This window comes from Apodemus sylvaticus, chromosome 10 (genome assembly GCF_947179515.1).
Source record: "Apodemus sylvaticus chromosome 10, mApoSyl1.1, whole genome shotgun sequence".
In the NCBI taxonomy this organism is placed as follows: Eukaryota; Metazoa; Chordata; class Mammalia; order Rodentia; family Muridae; genus Apodemus; species Apodemus sylvaticus.
In genome coordinates, this window is record NC_067481.1 from 46,709,588 (window position 1) to 46,726,777 (window position 17,190).

The 17,190-nt window shown below is 38.8% G+C and overlaps 1 protein-coding gene across 2 annotated transcripts in view; it reads left to right on the top strand.

Moving 5' to 3' along the window:
- Nsrp1 (nuclear speckle splicing regulatory protein 1) overlaps positions 1–15,154 on the top strand; it is a 30,257-nt gene extending 15,103 nt beyond the window's left edge. For both annotated transcript variants that reach the window (XM_052196151.1, XM_052196152.1), the window contains exons 3-7: positions 5,610–5,666; positions 9,790–9,918; positions 10,996–11,203; positions 11,999–12,107; positions 13,834–15,154. In XM_052196151.1, the coding sequence (XP_052052111.1) occupies positions 5,610–5,666; positions 9,790–9,918; positions 10,996–11,203; positions 11,999–12,107; positions 13,834–14,845 (1,515 nt within the window). In that variant the 3' untranslated portion in view covers positions 14,846–15,154. The remainder of the gene's footprint in view (positions 1–5,609; positions 5,667–9,789; positions 9,919–10,995; positions 11,204–11,998; positions 12,108–13,833) is intronic.
- The last annotated feature ends 2,036 nt before the right edge of the window (positions 15,155–17,190 follow it).

Here is a 17,190-nt window from a genome sequence, read left to right on the forward strand (position 1 = left end):
TTTTTTAAAATGTACATGTCTCTTAACCCCAAGTGGATTATGCTTAATATATGAACAGACTTAAATCAGATAGATATATGTACACACACACACACACACACACACACACAGATATAGTTTATAGTTCCAAATATACCTGTGAGTTTTAATTTATGAAGGTCACTGATGACATGAAGTTGATACTATTGACTGATTAGTATTAATTATGGAATGAGAGCATACTACTCCATTTGAACCATATGTAGAAGCATCAGGGCTAGGTTGAAAAAAAATTTTTTTTTAAAGACCAGATCTTCTTACATCATTGGTTCCCAACCTTCCTAATGCTTTGACTCTTTATACAGTTCCTCATGTTGTGGTGATCCCAATCATAAAATTATTTTCATTGATACTTTATAAATGTAATTTTGCTACTGTTATAAATCGTAATGTAAATATCTGATATGTAACCATTGAGAACTTCTGCTTTAGGTGGTACAGTCTGACCTTGAAACCAGTGATTCCCCCTCCTGGCTGAAACACCAGTTTTGATCTAGAGATAGAAAGAGGGAGGAAAAAGTGTGGTCCAGAATCTATCATTTTTGTTTATTAGAGACAGGGTTTACTGTGTAGCCTTTGCTGTTCTGGAAGAACAGGCAGACCAGGCTGGCCTTGAAGTCACAGTCACCCGCACTCTGCAGAGATTAAAGGTGTGTGCCACCACTGCCAGACAATGGTCCTGAGTCTTTTGTGTGCTTTTCATGAGAATTGCAAGGCTGGGTGGTGGAAATAGTCTACAAATTGCAAATTTGAACAGTGTGGGCTCTAGGCCCTATGACCTGTCTGGTCATAGCCAGTTATTGCTTCTTGGAATATAAGAGCCTGCTGGAGTAGGTGGTTCAGAATTTGGGATCTGATTTGATAGTTGACATGAAAGATGTGCTCCTGGGCAATCCTTTACTTTAAGACTTGGTTAGTTCTAGCCGGGCAGTGGTGGCACATGCCTTTAATCCCAGCACTTGGAAGGCAGAGGCAGGAGGATTTCTGAGTTCGAGGTCAGCTAGGTCTACTGAGTGATTGGTTTTTCGAGACAGGGTTTCTCTGTAGCCCTGGATGTCAGAAATCATCCTGGTTGCCTTTTATACCTTATTCATTCAGCTAGTTCCCTCTGGAGACCCCTGCCTCTGCCTTCTGAGCCTGGGATTATGAGTGGGCCACCACAACCACCAGTCATGCATTTGGGTTCTGAACTCATTCCCTTGCCCCAGACTATGCTAAGCATGGTAGGTAGTACTTGCCTGTAATATCAGCTCTTAGGAGATTTAGGTGAGAATAATGGAACAGTAAGAATTTGAGGCCAGTCTGGGCTCTACAGTGAGGATTGATCCAAAAATAAAAATTAAAAGATGGGGGAACACATTAAAGTAGATAAAAAAAATTACATGACTATTTTAGCATAAGGTGAGTTGTGGTTATCATTATTCATGTGAAGGAGAGATTGAACCAGTAATAAAGCTGATGGACCAGTGCTAAGAAGAATGCAGGGAAGCCTCGATTCTTCAGAAGGATAGAATTAAAGACACCATTCAGGAACTCAAGTCAAAGCTAGACATGTGAAGTCAAGTTGATACCAAAGGCAAGTTTGAGTACAGCAGAGAGCAGATCTGAGCTAAGCAGCTGAGTCTAAACATTGTAAATAAACTATGTCTAGAATGGGAACATACTGCAGTGTAAGACTGATTTTAAGAACAGAAAGCAGGTAACCAAAAATAGAATCCAGAGTATGTAGCAGAAATAGGTCAAAGTCAAGTATATATACTACAGAGTGAGCAAAAGAAGCAGCTGTGCACAAAATAGGAGCCCATACAAAATTTCTCTCAGAGAAAGCTGGGTAACTAGTCATCTTCTATTCTTGGCTGCTCAGTGAAAAATGGCCTTAGTCCTATCAAAGCACTCCTAATACATTGTGTGTAAAAATACACTTTTTTTTTTTTTTTTGAGACAGGATTTCCTATGTAGTTTTGTCTGGCCTGGCACTCACTATATAGACCAGACTAGCCTTGAACACACAGATCTGCCTGCCAGTACTAGCCAGTACTAGTGCTAGAATTAAAGGTGTGTACCACCATACCCAGACAGTGAGTAATACACACACACACACACACACACACACACACACACACACACACATTCATGATCTATTTGAGCAGAGATACAGAGATATCTTTTGGTTTTTCAAGACAGGGTTTTTCTGTGTAGCCCTGGCTGTCCTGGAACTTACTCTGTAGACCAGGCTGGCCTTGAACTCAGAAATCCACCTGCCTTTGCCTCCCAAGTGCTGGGATTAAAGGCGTGTGCCACCACTGCCTGACTTGAGCAGAGATATCTTTTTTTTTAATTGATATAATTTTTTATTTACATTTCAAATGATTTCCCCTTTTCTAGCCCCCCACTCCCTGAAAGTCCCATAAGCCCCTTTCTCTTCCCCTGTCCTCCCACCCACCCCTTCCCACTTCCCTGTTCTGGTTTTACCGAATACTGCTTCACTGAGTCTTTCTAGAACAAGGGGCCACTCCTCCTTTCTTCTTGTACCTCATTTGATGTGTGGGTTATGTTTTGGGTATTCCAGTTTTCTAGGTTAATATCCACTTATCAGTGAGTGCATACCATGATTCACCTTTTGAGTCTGGGTTACCTCACTTAGTATGATGTTCTCTAGCTCCATCCATTTGCCTAAGAATTTCATGAATTCATTGTTTCTAATGGCTGAATAGTACTCCATTGTGTAGATATACCACATTTTTTTGCATCCACTCTTCTGTTGAGGGATACCTGGGTTCTTTCCAGCATCTGGCAATTATAAATAGGGCTGCTATGAACATAGTAGAGCATGTATCCTTATTACATGGTGGGGAATCCTCTGGGTATATGCCCAGGAGTGGTATAGCAGGATCTTCTGGAAGTGAGGTGCCCAGTTTTCAGAGGAACCGCCAGACTGATTTCCAGAGTGGTTGTACCAATTTGCAACCCCACCAGCAGTGGAGGAGTGTTCCTGAAAGAGGAACAGAGATATCTTAATAGGATTCTGTTTACTAACAGTAGTACCCAGTATAGCAAGATCCTCAAGTAGTGGTTTAATAGTGTTAAAATAATAAAGCCATTTTAAAAATTAAGTTAAATCTTAATTCTCCACTTCTGAAATACAGTATTTAACAAAAATAAATTTGTGTGCTTGACTTTCTCATGAACCCAAAAGCCTAAACATGGATAATTTTAAGTCCTGACAGAATACTAAGCCAAACTTCTCGATAGGTATTTCACAGATGAGGATGATTGGCTTTCTCTTCAGTCTGAGTTCATAGGAAAAATCTCACACACTAGTCACAACTCCTAAACAGGTTTTACATTGATAATGAGTCTAAATATGAGTAAATTAAGCCATATTAAGCCAGATTAACTCATAACCCAGATTGCCAAGTTACAGGACCATTAAATGGTAAATTGTCCATTGCTAAGTTAAAAAAAGAAGAGGGAGTTCTCATCTCTTGAGTTCCCAACACAACAGATTGTGGCTGTGAGCCATTTGGAAGAAGCATTGGTTCTTGAACTGTTTTTTATTTAGCTAAGAACTATTTTGGACGTGGGTAGGTACACTGTTATTTCAGAAAAAGGCAATAAATATTGTTGCAACCCCCACCCCCATACTTTATTAGACCCAAGATGACAGTTTAATTTCTATAAAATGCAAATACAAAACTTTGGTTCAGCTGAAGATTATGACTTGAAAAGGGGCCCGTATCTGTAAGTTTCTCAGTGTTGCACAGCCTCTTGGTGAGAGTACACCAGCAGCATTTGCAGAACTGCCTGTTGTTAATTATCACAGCCCAGGAGGCAGTTCAGTTCAATAATGGCAGGAAAAGTCTCCTTTTGGACCAGATCTCACCACAGTTCAGGGTAGCAAACATTGGATTGGGTGAATCAGTTTTATTCTCATAGAATATCGAAGAGTGCATAGACTAAGAAAATCACATTGTAGTTTCTTTTAAATTGTGTCATTCTCAGTGCCCATACCTGATGGCATCTTTTATCTTTAACCCTTAGAATTAATGCTAAGTAGAATAAATGCTAATTTTTCTTATCTGAAACTAAAATAGACAGAAGGCTACTTACTTAGAGGCTATTTAAGGTTGGTAAACTAAAACCTTTCCTAACATCCAGGCTTTGTACACTTTTTTCTTTAAGATTTTTGGCAGAAAATTATATTTTTTAAGTATTTGGATATTTTTTGTTTTTTTCACTTTTAAGGTAGTTCAAATGTTTTTGTTTTAAGTTAAAAATGAATGGTACTCTGTGGTTCAACCAAAAGGTACCATTAATGAATATTCTCTTTAAATTTACTCTGAACTGCTCTTAGGCAGAATTAGAATTGTTTGCTAATGTTTTAATCAACTAATGAGCATATTTTGTAGTTTGAGTGCATTTATCTTTGCACCTCCCACCTTAACCCAGTCATATGTATACTGTGAAGTAGGAACTATTAAATGTAGAGACATGGAAGTAGGGAAATTTGACACGTGTAGAAACAGGAACTCAGATCTCTGAATCTCTTTGTGAATGTTATTTTGAACTTCTTCCTTATGTTCTGTAGTCTAGGAACTCTAAAAACTGATTCAATATTGATGGTAGTTATATATCATAGTTTCGTTTTATGCACATATGAAATCCATTTCTTCCCATTCTTGGTTCATTGTTGCTTTCTCTGATTTGTGAAAGGAAGATAAAATCTTTCATTTGCACTAGTTAGAATGATAGACATAAAATACATCAGCAATATATATTATTCCTATGAATATTTTAAATTGATAATCTGACTTATAGTGATCCCGGCCAGCACTGAGGAGGCAGAAGCACGCAGATCGCTCCTATAAGTTCAAGGCTAGCCTGGTCTACATGACAAGATCCAGGATAACCAGGGTTGCAGTAGTGAGACTCAAAAGACAAACAAAAGTTTACTGAAAGTGAAATTTAACAAGGAAATTTGGGTTGAATAACTAATACATTTGACAATAGTGGTAGAGTTTTACCATGCTGGTTCCATTCTCCACGGCTGGCTTCCCAACAGAAGGATTACTGGTTACATTGTAGTTCTGTTTCTGATTGACTCTTTGCCTCCTTGCTGTTTCTCCAAATGACTACTTGTAAGACGCTGTTCCCACATCCTTGCAGGCTTGTCTTTTTTGATAGTGGCTGTTTTACCTGGATGAAGTGGTAGTTTGTAGCTTGTAGTTTCAGTTTGCACTTTTTGTTCTTTGTAATACTGAGCATTTCTCACATGCCTGCTAGCCATTTTTAAAAAATGTCTGTTTATGTCTTTAGTTCATTGTTCTGTTTATTCATTTCAACTATATTATGTACAAATAATACAACCAGCCTTTTTTTGTCTTAGAGTCTGTTCTGATGCATTATAATGGAAATTAATTGTCTCCTAATATTTATGGAACAGACCCTGATGTTAACTTAATTAGTATCACCTTCCCACTTTTAAGTCTTAGGTAAGGAACTATTTGCCAACCAGAATACTTGGAAAGGAATTTATATTACATAAACAGTGCCATTTTTCTGTCTTGCAGACTTCCGTGAGTGAAAGCCTTCAGAGGGAAGCTGCTAAAAAGCAGGCCATGAAACAGGTAAGAGCTGAGAGAAAAAACGCATTCAACCAAGTGTTTTGGTACCGAGTACTGAGATAAGACAGAATAAATGTGTATATAATGAAATTATTGTATTTCTTAAACTCTGTAAACACCTTTCTTTATAAATTTCAAAGGAAAATATAATTATGTCTTTATTGTGAGATGTAGATTAAGCCAGCTGTGCTTTCAACTGACTCAGTAGTCTGACAGTAGGTTGATTGGATTGTTAGGAATTGTTTCTTTATTAAATTGTACTTGGAACTTACTTGTCAGTAGAAAAATATCTATCCACAGCCAAAGCTATTTCACAGTTATTTAGAATTCATCTACCAACAAATGGGTGAGTAGTCAGGAAATTTTTTTTAAGATTTTTGAATTTATTTCATGTATATGAGTACAGTGTCGCTGTCTTCAGACACACCAGAGGAGTGCATCAGATCCCATTACAGATGGTTGTGAGCCATCATGTGGTTGCTGGGAATTGAACTTCAGGCCTTGGGAAGAGCAGTTAGTGCCCTTAACCACTGAGCCATCTCTCCAGCCCTTGTCATTTTTAACAGTGGTTCTATTAGGAGCACCCCAGAGGTTTCAAGCACTTATTCCCATACATCCATTATCTGAAAATTCAGCAGTGCTTCTGATTGATTCCTGCTTTAAACAGAGAGTCTCAGCGCTCACTGTACCGAGTGCAGTGCAGTGACCCTAGTTGAGTGCTGACCGAGTGTACCCTTCTCCCTGCTCTCTACCACTTTCCCGCTCCGATACCTCTGCTTCCTCCCGTTCCCACACAGTTCTTACCATGAGGTATGACTGCATTTACCACATTGTAAGGAAAATATGAACTAGGAAATGGATGGTATCTTTATGGTCTTTTCCTCATTTATTTGAACCTGAATTACATAGAACTGACGTTGACATTTTTGTCTTTTACCTATTTCAAAAAATAGGTAAAATAGGTTAAAAAAATACTGTTCATAATGATTAAATATACCATTTAAGTGTAATTATCTAGAAAAAAGTCTAACGATGCCAAATTTGTTAGCACTTAAAGAATGAGCTAGTAATATACACGCTTCGTATGTTTATTTCTACTTTAAAGATGTCAGGATGCGGAGGCATTGCATGTGTGAGGTCAGGAGCTGGTTCTCCCATCCACCATGCTGGGTGGTCTTTCATCTTTATTTCTTGTTTCTGCCGCTGTGCTGCTTTCCGTCTCTGCCTCCCACCCTGCTGCAGCAGTGCTGGCATTGCAGGCTTAGGATACCACTGGTGTTTTGTTTTGTTTTTTGTTTTGCATGGGTTCCAGGTAGAGCATTTTTGCCTACTAAGCCATTTTCCTGCCCTAGGATATGTATATGTGTGTGTGTGTGTGTGTGTGTGTGTGTGTGTGTGTGTGTGTGTGTGTGTAATAGGTGTACATCACCATTCAAACTTCATACTGCTTTGTTCAGGCTTATTTTTTCTTAGTTTAAAAGATCAGTACACTTATTTTTTAAAGTATGGGTCGGGAGTGTGGTATGGCATGTGTGTGGAGGTTAGAGGCAGGCGTCCAGGAGTATGTTCTCTTCTGTCATGTGAGTTCAGTTTGTCAGGCTAGGTGTCATGCTGAGCCATCTTACCAGCTCCTTTTCAGAGGTTTTTGTTGGTCTTATATTTATATGTAAGAATTTACATGAAAGAACTGTACCAACTCTTAAAAGTTTAAATTCTTAGAATTAGATACAGTGAAATTTTAATTAGAAACCCTACAAGAATGCTTCCCAGTGTTACAGTATTGTAGCATTTCCAGGAACCATAATGACTTGCCCTTGGGTTTGAAATAAGGCATTACTATTGCCAGCTCTTCAAAATTTCTACAGAAACACTGTAAGAGACAAGTTAGTTGGCTGGTTTTATTTTTATTTTTTTAATTATGTGAGGTGGTGTGATGGATGTCTATATATACATACTCCATCCTTGGGTAGAGTAAAAGCTCAGGAGCCCAGGGGCATTGGATCCCCTGGAACTGGAGTTACAGCTGGTTATGAGTGGCCAAATGTAGGAGCTGGGAACCAAACTGGGGTCCTCTGCAAGAGCAGTAAGCCTTAACCACTGAGCTGTCCCTCCAGCCCCTTCTCCTCTTAAGTTTTTTAGATGAGAGCATGAATCTATACTGTAGTTGATTGCCTTGTCTGATATAATTCTTTAAAGCTGTGTATTAACCTCAAAGCACTTCTAAAAAATGTTTCTTTTTTTTTTTTTTTTTTTTGAGATAGAGCATCATTATGTAGCCCTGGTTGGTCTGGAGCCCACTACTCAGCTAACCCTGTCCTTGAACTCCTAATCATCCTGCCTCCAACTCCTAAGTGCTATGATTATGCACCACCACTTCCAGTTGTTTTGTCCATGGTTTTTGGTGATGACTGTATAATATTTCTCCTCTTTGGATTCTCTCAGCTAGTTTATGGAGGGAGTAGTACTTCACTGTTGTTCATTTTCTGAGTATTGAGAAATTCGGAATGTGGAATTCTTGGTATTTTTAACAATATTTCGAATACAATTTATTCATTTATATATGCATTATTCTGGATTCTGAGGGTTTAGTATAGAAATCCAGGACAGACTGGCTTATTGATAGTGGCCCTGGGTTCAGTTCTTAGTACTGCAAAGAAATCTGAGGATACTGAGTTGATTGTTTTGGATGATTATATCACCCTTTCTCCTAGAACCACTCTTGGACTGCAGAGATGGCTCAGCTGTGAAAATCTAGAGTAAACAAGGCTGTATAGCAATTTTAAAAAGTAAATGTGTATAGCTATGCATTTCAGAAACTAATTAGCTGAACCAAAAGATTATGATTTGTGGAACAGCACAAAGGTAGTAACATTAAACATACTATTAAGAGTTTGGGGGCTGGAGAGATGGGTTGGCAGTTCAAAATACTGACTGCTCTAAGAGTTGAAAACTACAGTGTTTTATTAGATTCAAAAGAAACACAATATCAGAAGTTAAATTTCTCAGAAATGGCTTAATTTAATATAGGGTTGAGCTAGCTCTGAAACTCTTAACTTATTTTTATAAACATGTGTTTTGCCTGTATGTATGTATGTATGTATGTATGTATGTATGTATGTATGTATGCGTGCATGCATATATGTAAGTCACTTACGTACCTGATGTCCTCAGAAGCCAGAAAAAAAAACATCAGATCTCCCAAAACTGGAGTTATGCTCCAACATGTGTCATGTGCTAGGGATCAAACCCAGACAGAGCCTGTGTAAGAGTCTTGAGCCATCTTTCTAGCCTCTAGATAAAATTTTAATGTGCTGTAAGAAGAAGAACAAAATAGAAACATAATAAAAGCAGAGGACTTTATATGATCAGTAATGTAAACAATAATAATAATATGGTTGCCATTTAATTCTGTATTTGGATTTTTTTCTTTTCATGTTAGGAACTTTTAATTTGTTTCCTATGATCATACATTTGAAAATTAAACAATGCATTAGGAAACCTCATTTATTAAATGTGACTGACATAAAACTTAAGCTAGGGTTATATGCTGCTCACTTGTGCCTTTGACATTTTAAAGATTTATTTGTTTATTATATGTACGTACACTGTAGCTTTCTTCAGACATATCAGAAGAGGGCATCAGACCTTATTACTGATGGTTGTGAGCTACCATGTGGTTGCTGGGATTTGAACTCAGGACCTCTGGAAGAGCAGTCAGTGCTCTTAACCACTGAGCCATCTCTCCAGCCCCCGCCTTTGACATTTTAAATTTTGATGTGGATAATTGTAAGTGAAAATGTCATCGTTAATGTCTATAAACATTACTCCCTGCCAGACTGACTGTAGATGTTTAAAGTTTACGAACTTATCACAGCTTAGGAGAAAGGGGTGATCGTCAGTGACTCTGGTAGGTGAGGAGAATTAAAGTACACAAAGATTGAAGCACGCCTGTTCAGAGTAAGGGAGCAGGGTTCACACCAGGTGGTTCACCATAGAGTTTACCTTCCAATTTCCTGCCTTGAAATGTACAGTTTTTTTTAAGATATATTTCTAGTTTCTCAACCTTTCTCAAAAAAACTTAATGTTGACTGACTCATAATTTTTAAACATTTACCTTTTTTTAAAGACCAAACTGGAGATTCAAAAGGCTCTTGCAGAAGATTCCACTGTGTATGAGTATGACAGCATTTATGATGAACTGCAGAAAAAAAAGGAAGAAAGTAACCCCAAACTGCTTGTGGGGAGAGATCGAAAGGTGAGTAGCTGTAATTTGATCTTGGCCTGGAATTTTTTTTTTTTTTTTTGAAAGTAACCTCAGTAAAAATTTTAGTTACTGGTGAGTTCTTGGTTCTAAATTATTCATTTGATTATTAGAATCTAGATCCTAGCAATGGTCAAGTGAATTATCTAGTATTTTTGAATTTTTTTAATCATGAAACCTTTGCAAATAATTTTTTGAAATTTTTCTTTAGCAGTTCAGTATATTAGATTTATACTGCTTTGCTCCTGATTTGTTCTCTGATCCATTCATTTGTTGAATTAAGAATATCAAATAGGCCGGGTAGTGGTGGCTCATGGCAGAGGCAAGTGGATTTCTGAGTTCGAGGCTAGCTTGGTCTACAGAGTGAGTTCCAGGACAGCCAGGGCTATACAGAGAAACCCTGTCTCAGAAGAGGGGGAAAAAAAAAAGAATATCAAAAGTAGGTATAGTAGCATACACTTTAAATTCCAGTACTCAAGAGACAGAAGTGGGTGGGTATGAGTTCAAGGCCAGCCAGGGCTACATCGTGAGTGAGGGCCTGTTTCACGAAATACCTTTTCCTAGAGCCAGGCCTGGTAGCTTATGCCTTTGGGAGACTGAGGCAGGAAAGTCAGAAGATGAGAGACATCCTTGGGTATATAGCAAATTAAAGAGGAACTTGGACTGTTTCATGCATTATCTTAATAAACTAAAAAGAAAACTAAGAACTAGATATGATAGCTCACAGCTATAATTCCAGTACCGAGGAAGCTGAGGCAAGAATATCCCCGTGAATCTGGGGCCAAGTCTAGTCTATAGGGGTGGGGGAGAAGGGTCCCTTACCTGCCTTGGCCTGGATGTTAGACTGAGCTGGCCTTGATCCTGCCTTTGACTCCCAAGGACTGGGATACAAGTGTGCACCTACCATCATTCTCTCTGCAACACTTAATTTTTAGTAGCAACTATTTCAGTAGTAATTCTGCTAGCAAATTTATTTTGAGTTTTGAAAAGACAGACTTATTTAAATAATTCTATACTAATGGGTGTCTTTTTTCTTTTTCCTCTTTTCTAAATAATTTGATTTGTCCCTAGCCCAAATATATTCACAACTTACTAAAAGCAGTAGAGATCAGGAAAAAGGAACAGGAAAAGAGAATGGAAAAGAAAATACAGAGAGAACGAGAGATGGAAAATGGAGAATTTGATGATAAAGAGGCATTTGTGACATCTGCTTATAAAAAAAAGCTTGAAGAGAGAGCTGAAGAGGAGGAAAAAGAAAAGAGGGCAGCTGCCTTGGAAGGTAACAGGGAGGGGAGGGGGACTGCAGTAGGTCCTGCCTAAGCCTCCTGCAGTCTCCTGCCACTCACACCATTGTGAACAGACTGTAGGTGTGACTTCAAAATAGCATGTATGTGTCAGGGCGGGACACAACAACACAGCTGAACCCTTAAGTAACTGATATTTCTATTAGGCTTTTCATTTAGTTCTTATTTTATTAAACTATGATCATTATAAGCCATTGTCTTAGAAATTCCAAATATAAAGGCATAGCAACATTACATTGCCAGGAACATATATAAACTTTAAATTCTAATTACATACTCTGGAATGGGAAAATGTTTAATATTAACTGGGCAGTTAGAAAAAGAATCTCATTAATAATCAGAGCTAAGAAATATTTTAGTCATTGAATTTAGTGCTCTTGTGGTCAGTTTCTCAAGATCAAACTATGTTGTATTCTTACCAGTAATTTCATTGTCAAATGCTATTCAACTTCAAATGAAAGAAAATTAAATCTATAAGGTTGTATCTGGGCCAGAGAGATGGCTCAACAGGTAAAGGAGCTTACCACCAAACCTGACAACTTGCGTTCGATCCCTGTGATCTGCATGCCGGCAGGAGAGAGCCAACTCCCACAGAGTATCCAGTGGGCTCTACATGCGTGTGGATATACAAGTCAGTTAAAAAACATTGAAAGCTTATCCCTAACTCCTGGTCTTGAGAATGTTTGTACATCTTTGTATGAGATGTAAGACAAAGCTGTATTGGACTTCACTGAATCCATATTCTCAATTTGCCTTTGCTTCCTTCCCAGCACGTTTGGATGTGACCAAGCAGAAAGATCTCAGTGGATTTTATCGGCATCTGTTAAATCAAGCAGTCGGTGAGGAGGCAGTTCCTCAGTCCAGCTTTCGTGAGGCCAGGTAAGAAGTGGCTTATTTAAAAGAAAGATACCTTGACAGTGTGAGGTTACATGACTTGGGACATGAAGGGTACAGCATTGTGTATTGTATTGTTAGCCACATGACATAATTGGATAAAATGAGTACAGTTTTGAGTTTCTTAACTTAAAAACCTGAGATTTTGTTCAAAATGGTTTTTATTCTACAGTTCACAAAAAAAATTAGTTTGCATCAAAACATTTTAGTGTATAAAATTTCTGAATATTTAAGTGTTTCATGGGTTTTATTTATGGCCTTAAAGAAGAAACAAAATGGGGCTGGCAAGATGGCTCAGCAGTTAAGAGCACTGACTGCTCTTCCAGAGGTCCTGAGTTCAATTTCCCAGCAGCCACATGGTGGCTCACAACCACCTGTAATGGGATCTGTTGCCCTCTCCTGACATGTCTGAAGACAGCTACAGTGTGTTCATATACATAAAATAAATCTTGAAGGAGAAGGATGAAGAAGCAGCAGCAAAACTAAACTTTTTTAACTAAAAACATTTTAAGGCTCTGGTGCTTGAAAACAATTACTGTAAGAAGTAAGGAGAAATCTGTAAAAAATTGAGTCATGCAGCATATAATTTGACATGATCATTAGATAGTACATAATATGAAAGTGGCCTATTTTCATGATTAGAACCCAGTTTCCATATTGGTCAAATCCTCAAATTAGAGACTAAGACTACCCTGTCTAATGTCAGCAGTAGTCACAGATTGGTATTCAGGTAACTTAAAAGTAGATAAAATCTAAAATTTTAATCTTAGTTCTACATTTCAAGTACTATGCTACCAATTTGGCTAATTAACTGCTCAAATGTAGATGTTAATAGATATTACCATGTCTGTAGACACTTATGTTACCCATTTCTGATCTGGAAAAGCAAAGAATTAGAAGACTTTTAGGTAAAATTTTAAGATATTATACGAACAGTATGATAATTATGCCATGTATTTTCAGTATAGTGGAATGTAAAAGGGAGAATTTGCAGAGGGCATATGAATATCTTAGAACACGTGACTAGCGTGCTTAACTGCATCAAGTCCACCTGCACTGAGAAAAAGCAATCATGTGAGTATTGTCAGTGAGTTAGTTACACAGCTGGAAAAGTATAGTTAATACCCAATAATTCTAGACTTACTGATGGCAGCAGCCAGGAAGATTCACAAATTTCTTTTTTGTTGTGATGGGTACCAAGACACTATATCAAGGTGATGGTGCCTTTCTAATCTTGGAAAAATTTAATTAGTAATGTTTAAAATTAGATTTAGTACTGTTTTCTGTGGGAAATCATCCTCATGCATTTCTAGGACTTTGTAGAGAACAAAATGAGAAGCCAAACAGCTACAGCTTGAACTTCACGCTGTGAAAATAGATCTTAGGTCCAGGGTCGGCCTTACTTTTCCCAACTACTCTTTGTCTAGGACTAGAAAGAGGCAATGAGGCCTGGTGCAGACCCCTTCGTAAACGTTCTGCTGGCCTCAGAGAGAAGGGCTGTGTTCTTTATTTTACTTTTACCATGTTAAAGCATGTCCTCAGCTGTTCGAAGTACTAATTTAGAAGGTCAATAGACATCACTTTTTTATATTGGACCATTAGATAGTACATATAATCAAGTTGTATTGAGAAAATTTACATGAGCGTTCCTTTTCTTTCTACAACTAATAAAATAGCATTTACTCATGTGATTTTTTTGTTTCTCTTTTAGGACTGTAATAAAAGAAGAGAAGCTTAGGGGTTACCCTGATGAAACAAATTCAGAGAACAGACCACCACAGAAGAACTGCGTCCTGCAAAGTGGTGTAGAGGAAGCGGAGGAAAACCCAGATGCTGACAGTGATTTTGATGATAAGAGCAGTGAGGACAGTGAAAGGGGAGACCATAAAGTCAAGTCCAGAGGGGAAGAGGACACTGGTGCCTCCACGAAATACCCCAAACATCACAAGACTCACGCCCACTCACGGTCATCTAGTGAGGAAAGGGGGCTCGGTTCCAAGCACCACTCAAGAGGTTCCCAGTCAAGAGGACATGAGCAAAAGGGAGGGCAGCACCAGGACAGGCAGTCCAGAGACCAAGAGAGCTGTCACAGGGACCGCAGCCACCGGGAAGAGAAGAGTTCTCATAGGCACAGAGAGGCCAGTCATAAAGATCACTCGTGGAAGAGGCGTGAGGGGCGAGAACAGGGAGAAAGACAGGACAGAGAATGGAAGAGGGAGAAATACTCCTCAAGAGAACAAGAAAGAGACAGACAACAGAATGATGAGGACCGATACAGTGAGAAAGAAAAGAAAAGCAGAGAAAAGGAAGAGCACAGGAAAGCAAGGAGGGAAAGATGTGAAGATAGTGGGAAGCACAGAGAGAGGGAGAAGCCGGAAGCACGTGGGCAGGCCTCAGAAAGACATCAAGACAGAAGGGCAAGCAGCCCAAGGTCTAGACCTAAGGACGACCTTGACCAGGAAAGATCCAGCAAAGCGAGAAACACAGAAAAGGAGAAAGGGGAACAAGGGAAGCCCTCTCATTCTGAAACATCACTAGCAACAAAACACAGACTGGCCGAGGAGAGACCAGAGAAGGGCAATGAGCAGAAGCCCCCTGAGGCCGGGAGCAAGTTTGCAAAGCGGAGCAATGAGGAAACGGTGATGTCAGCTAGAGACAGGTATTTGGCCAGGCAGATGGCGCGGATAAACGCAAAAACTTATATTGAGAAAGAAGATGACTAAGGACTGCCCGGATCTGGAGTTCCTTGGAAGCACAAAGCATTGTGACCCTTAAACTTGCTTTAAGAAAGCATACGGCTGGATGAACAGTGACTGGAGAGTATGTTTTAAAGTGTATTTTCAAAGTTTGTTAAGTCAAAAGTCAGTTCTTTGAGCTTTGGTACTTGTCTAGGATTGTGAGGATTTCCTAATCTGTAGCACTTTCTCAATTGTACTCAAGAGTCATAAGGTGTTAGATCTGATGATTCTGTGTGAGGAGAATGGCCTTCATGTTATAATGTTTATACATTAAAAATAACTTGTAAAAATGTTGCTTTTGAGGTTTTTTTGTTTTGTGTTAACTATATATTACCTGGGTAGGCGTTTTGTCTACATGTAAGTCAGTGTACCAAGTGGCTGCCTAGGACCCACAGAGAAGGCCAGAAGAAAGCATTGGATCCCCTGGAACTGAAGTCATACATAGTTGTGAACTATCACGTAGGTGCTAGGAATTAAGTCCATCCTCTGTGTCCTCTGTGTGAGCAGCAGTGCTGTGAGCACCGAGCTATCTCTCTGGCTCTAGGTTTGTTTTGGGGGGCGGTGGTTGCTGTTATGCTCTTGTTGCCCAAGCCGTTCTGGAAATCCTGTGCTCAATCCTGTCTCCGCCTCTCAAGTGCTAGAACTACAGGCAGTGACCAACCGTAGGCCCAGTTTGTCTCTTGTTACAGAAACTCTTGTGTAAATACTATCTTTTGAGTTAAAATATATAAATTTTAGAAATAGAAAATTGTATATGTTCTGAAATTCCTGTTAAAATGTAACATAGAGATAGATCATGCATGTTCTAAACTTATTGGATCCACAGCACACTTGGCTTAAATAAAAATAAAGATAGTAATATGCCACTGCATTTAATTCACCCCTTACTTAACTGTAAAAGTAATTTCCAGGATAGGGACAAAGCTCAATAGAGCTCTTGCCTGACATGCATGAGGTCCTGGGGTTGATGTCGGAGATTGAAAAAAAAGCAATAATTTCATTCATGTTCAATTCTTGGTTGTTTAGAAGACATCACTTTTTTTGTAAGTTTGTATTTTGCAAATTACTAAATTGGTATGTGAATCTGTCAACTGAGAATCCAAAAAAATGTTTTATATACTCCAGCAAAGAGACTGAAGCTTGATAAAACTCTATCTCTATGTTCAAATAAAACTAGTTTCTGAACTAAGTCATTGGAACCTGACATCCTGTAAATTTATTCATGGGTAAAGAAAGAATACTAAGGAGAAAGTTGTTCTCTGGCAAGTTTTCCCATCACAAAAAGACAACTTATCTCATGATACTTTACTATGGAGAGTTTATAATTTTAGAAAGATAAATTGGTTGCACATGTTGAAGTAGATAAAAACTATTGTATATTAAAAGTCATGCTTAATATTTATTATTATATCCTTAGATCCAAAGAGGAAACATAACAAAGTGAATGTCTAGATCCCTGCTTGACTTAGGGATCTCTGTTCTTGCAGATCCTGGATAACCCTGGAAGGGGAGCTACATAGTTGTACAGGTGTGGGACGGTGATGAGACGGGGGAGGGGACGGGAGTGATCTCAGACTCAGCAGAGGGAGAGAGAAAGAGAGCGCACGCTGCGCACACGCTGTTCCTTAGGATCATCCCGTATGCTTGGAAAAGTTAATTTGGTTATACTGTGCAAGATAGGGAGAGATTATATCAAAGAGATCAAATAAACTATTTTTTTTCCTCTCCCAGAAGTCAAATGCTTCTACTTTGGATAGGAAAAGATACAAATTGCTTAGTATGCATAGATCCTCTCATTAGTGGAAGGTTTTTTTCTGCCATCTTTTATTCTGTTTACCTTAGATAGAAGTCCTACTTACAAAAGTCCCTCTGTAATTATGTTGAAGGTTATGCAACCAGACAGTAAAGACAGCCTTTTCTCTGTCGTCCTGTCTCACAGTTTCATGTAGATAAGCCAGAATACATTTAAAAACCAGTAAAGTTATTACAGCAAAATCAAGTAGAACAATCACCAGGATAAATCTATCGGATTTATGTAAATATTTTTGCTGTGAGCAAAATAGGTATTGGAACATTGGAAGCCAGAAGAGGACGTCAGATCCTCTGAGGGTGGAGTCACAGATGGCTGTGTATGGCCTTGTGGGTAATGGGAACTTATCCTAGGTCCTCAGGAGGGGCCTGGTGCTCCCACAGAGACAGTGTTAAGCTCATGTCTTTTCAGAATAAGAGCACTGACTGGCTTCTCTACAAGAATGACCCGGGTTCAATTCAGAGCAACCATATGGCAGCTCCCAACTGTCTATATCTGACATCCTCACACAGACACACGT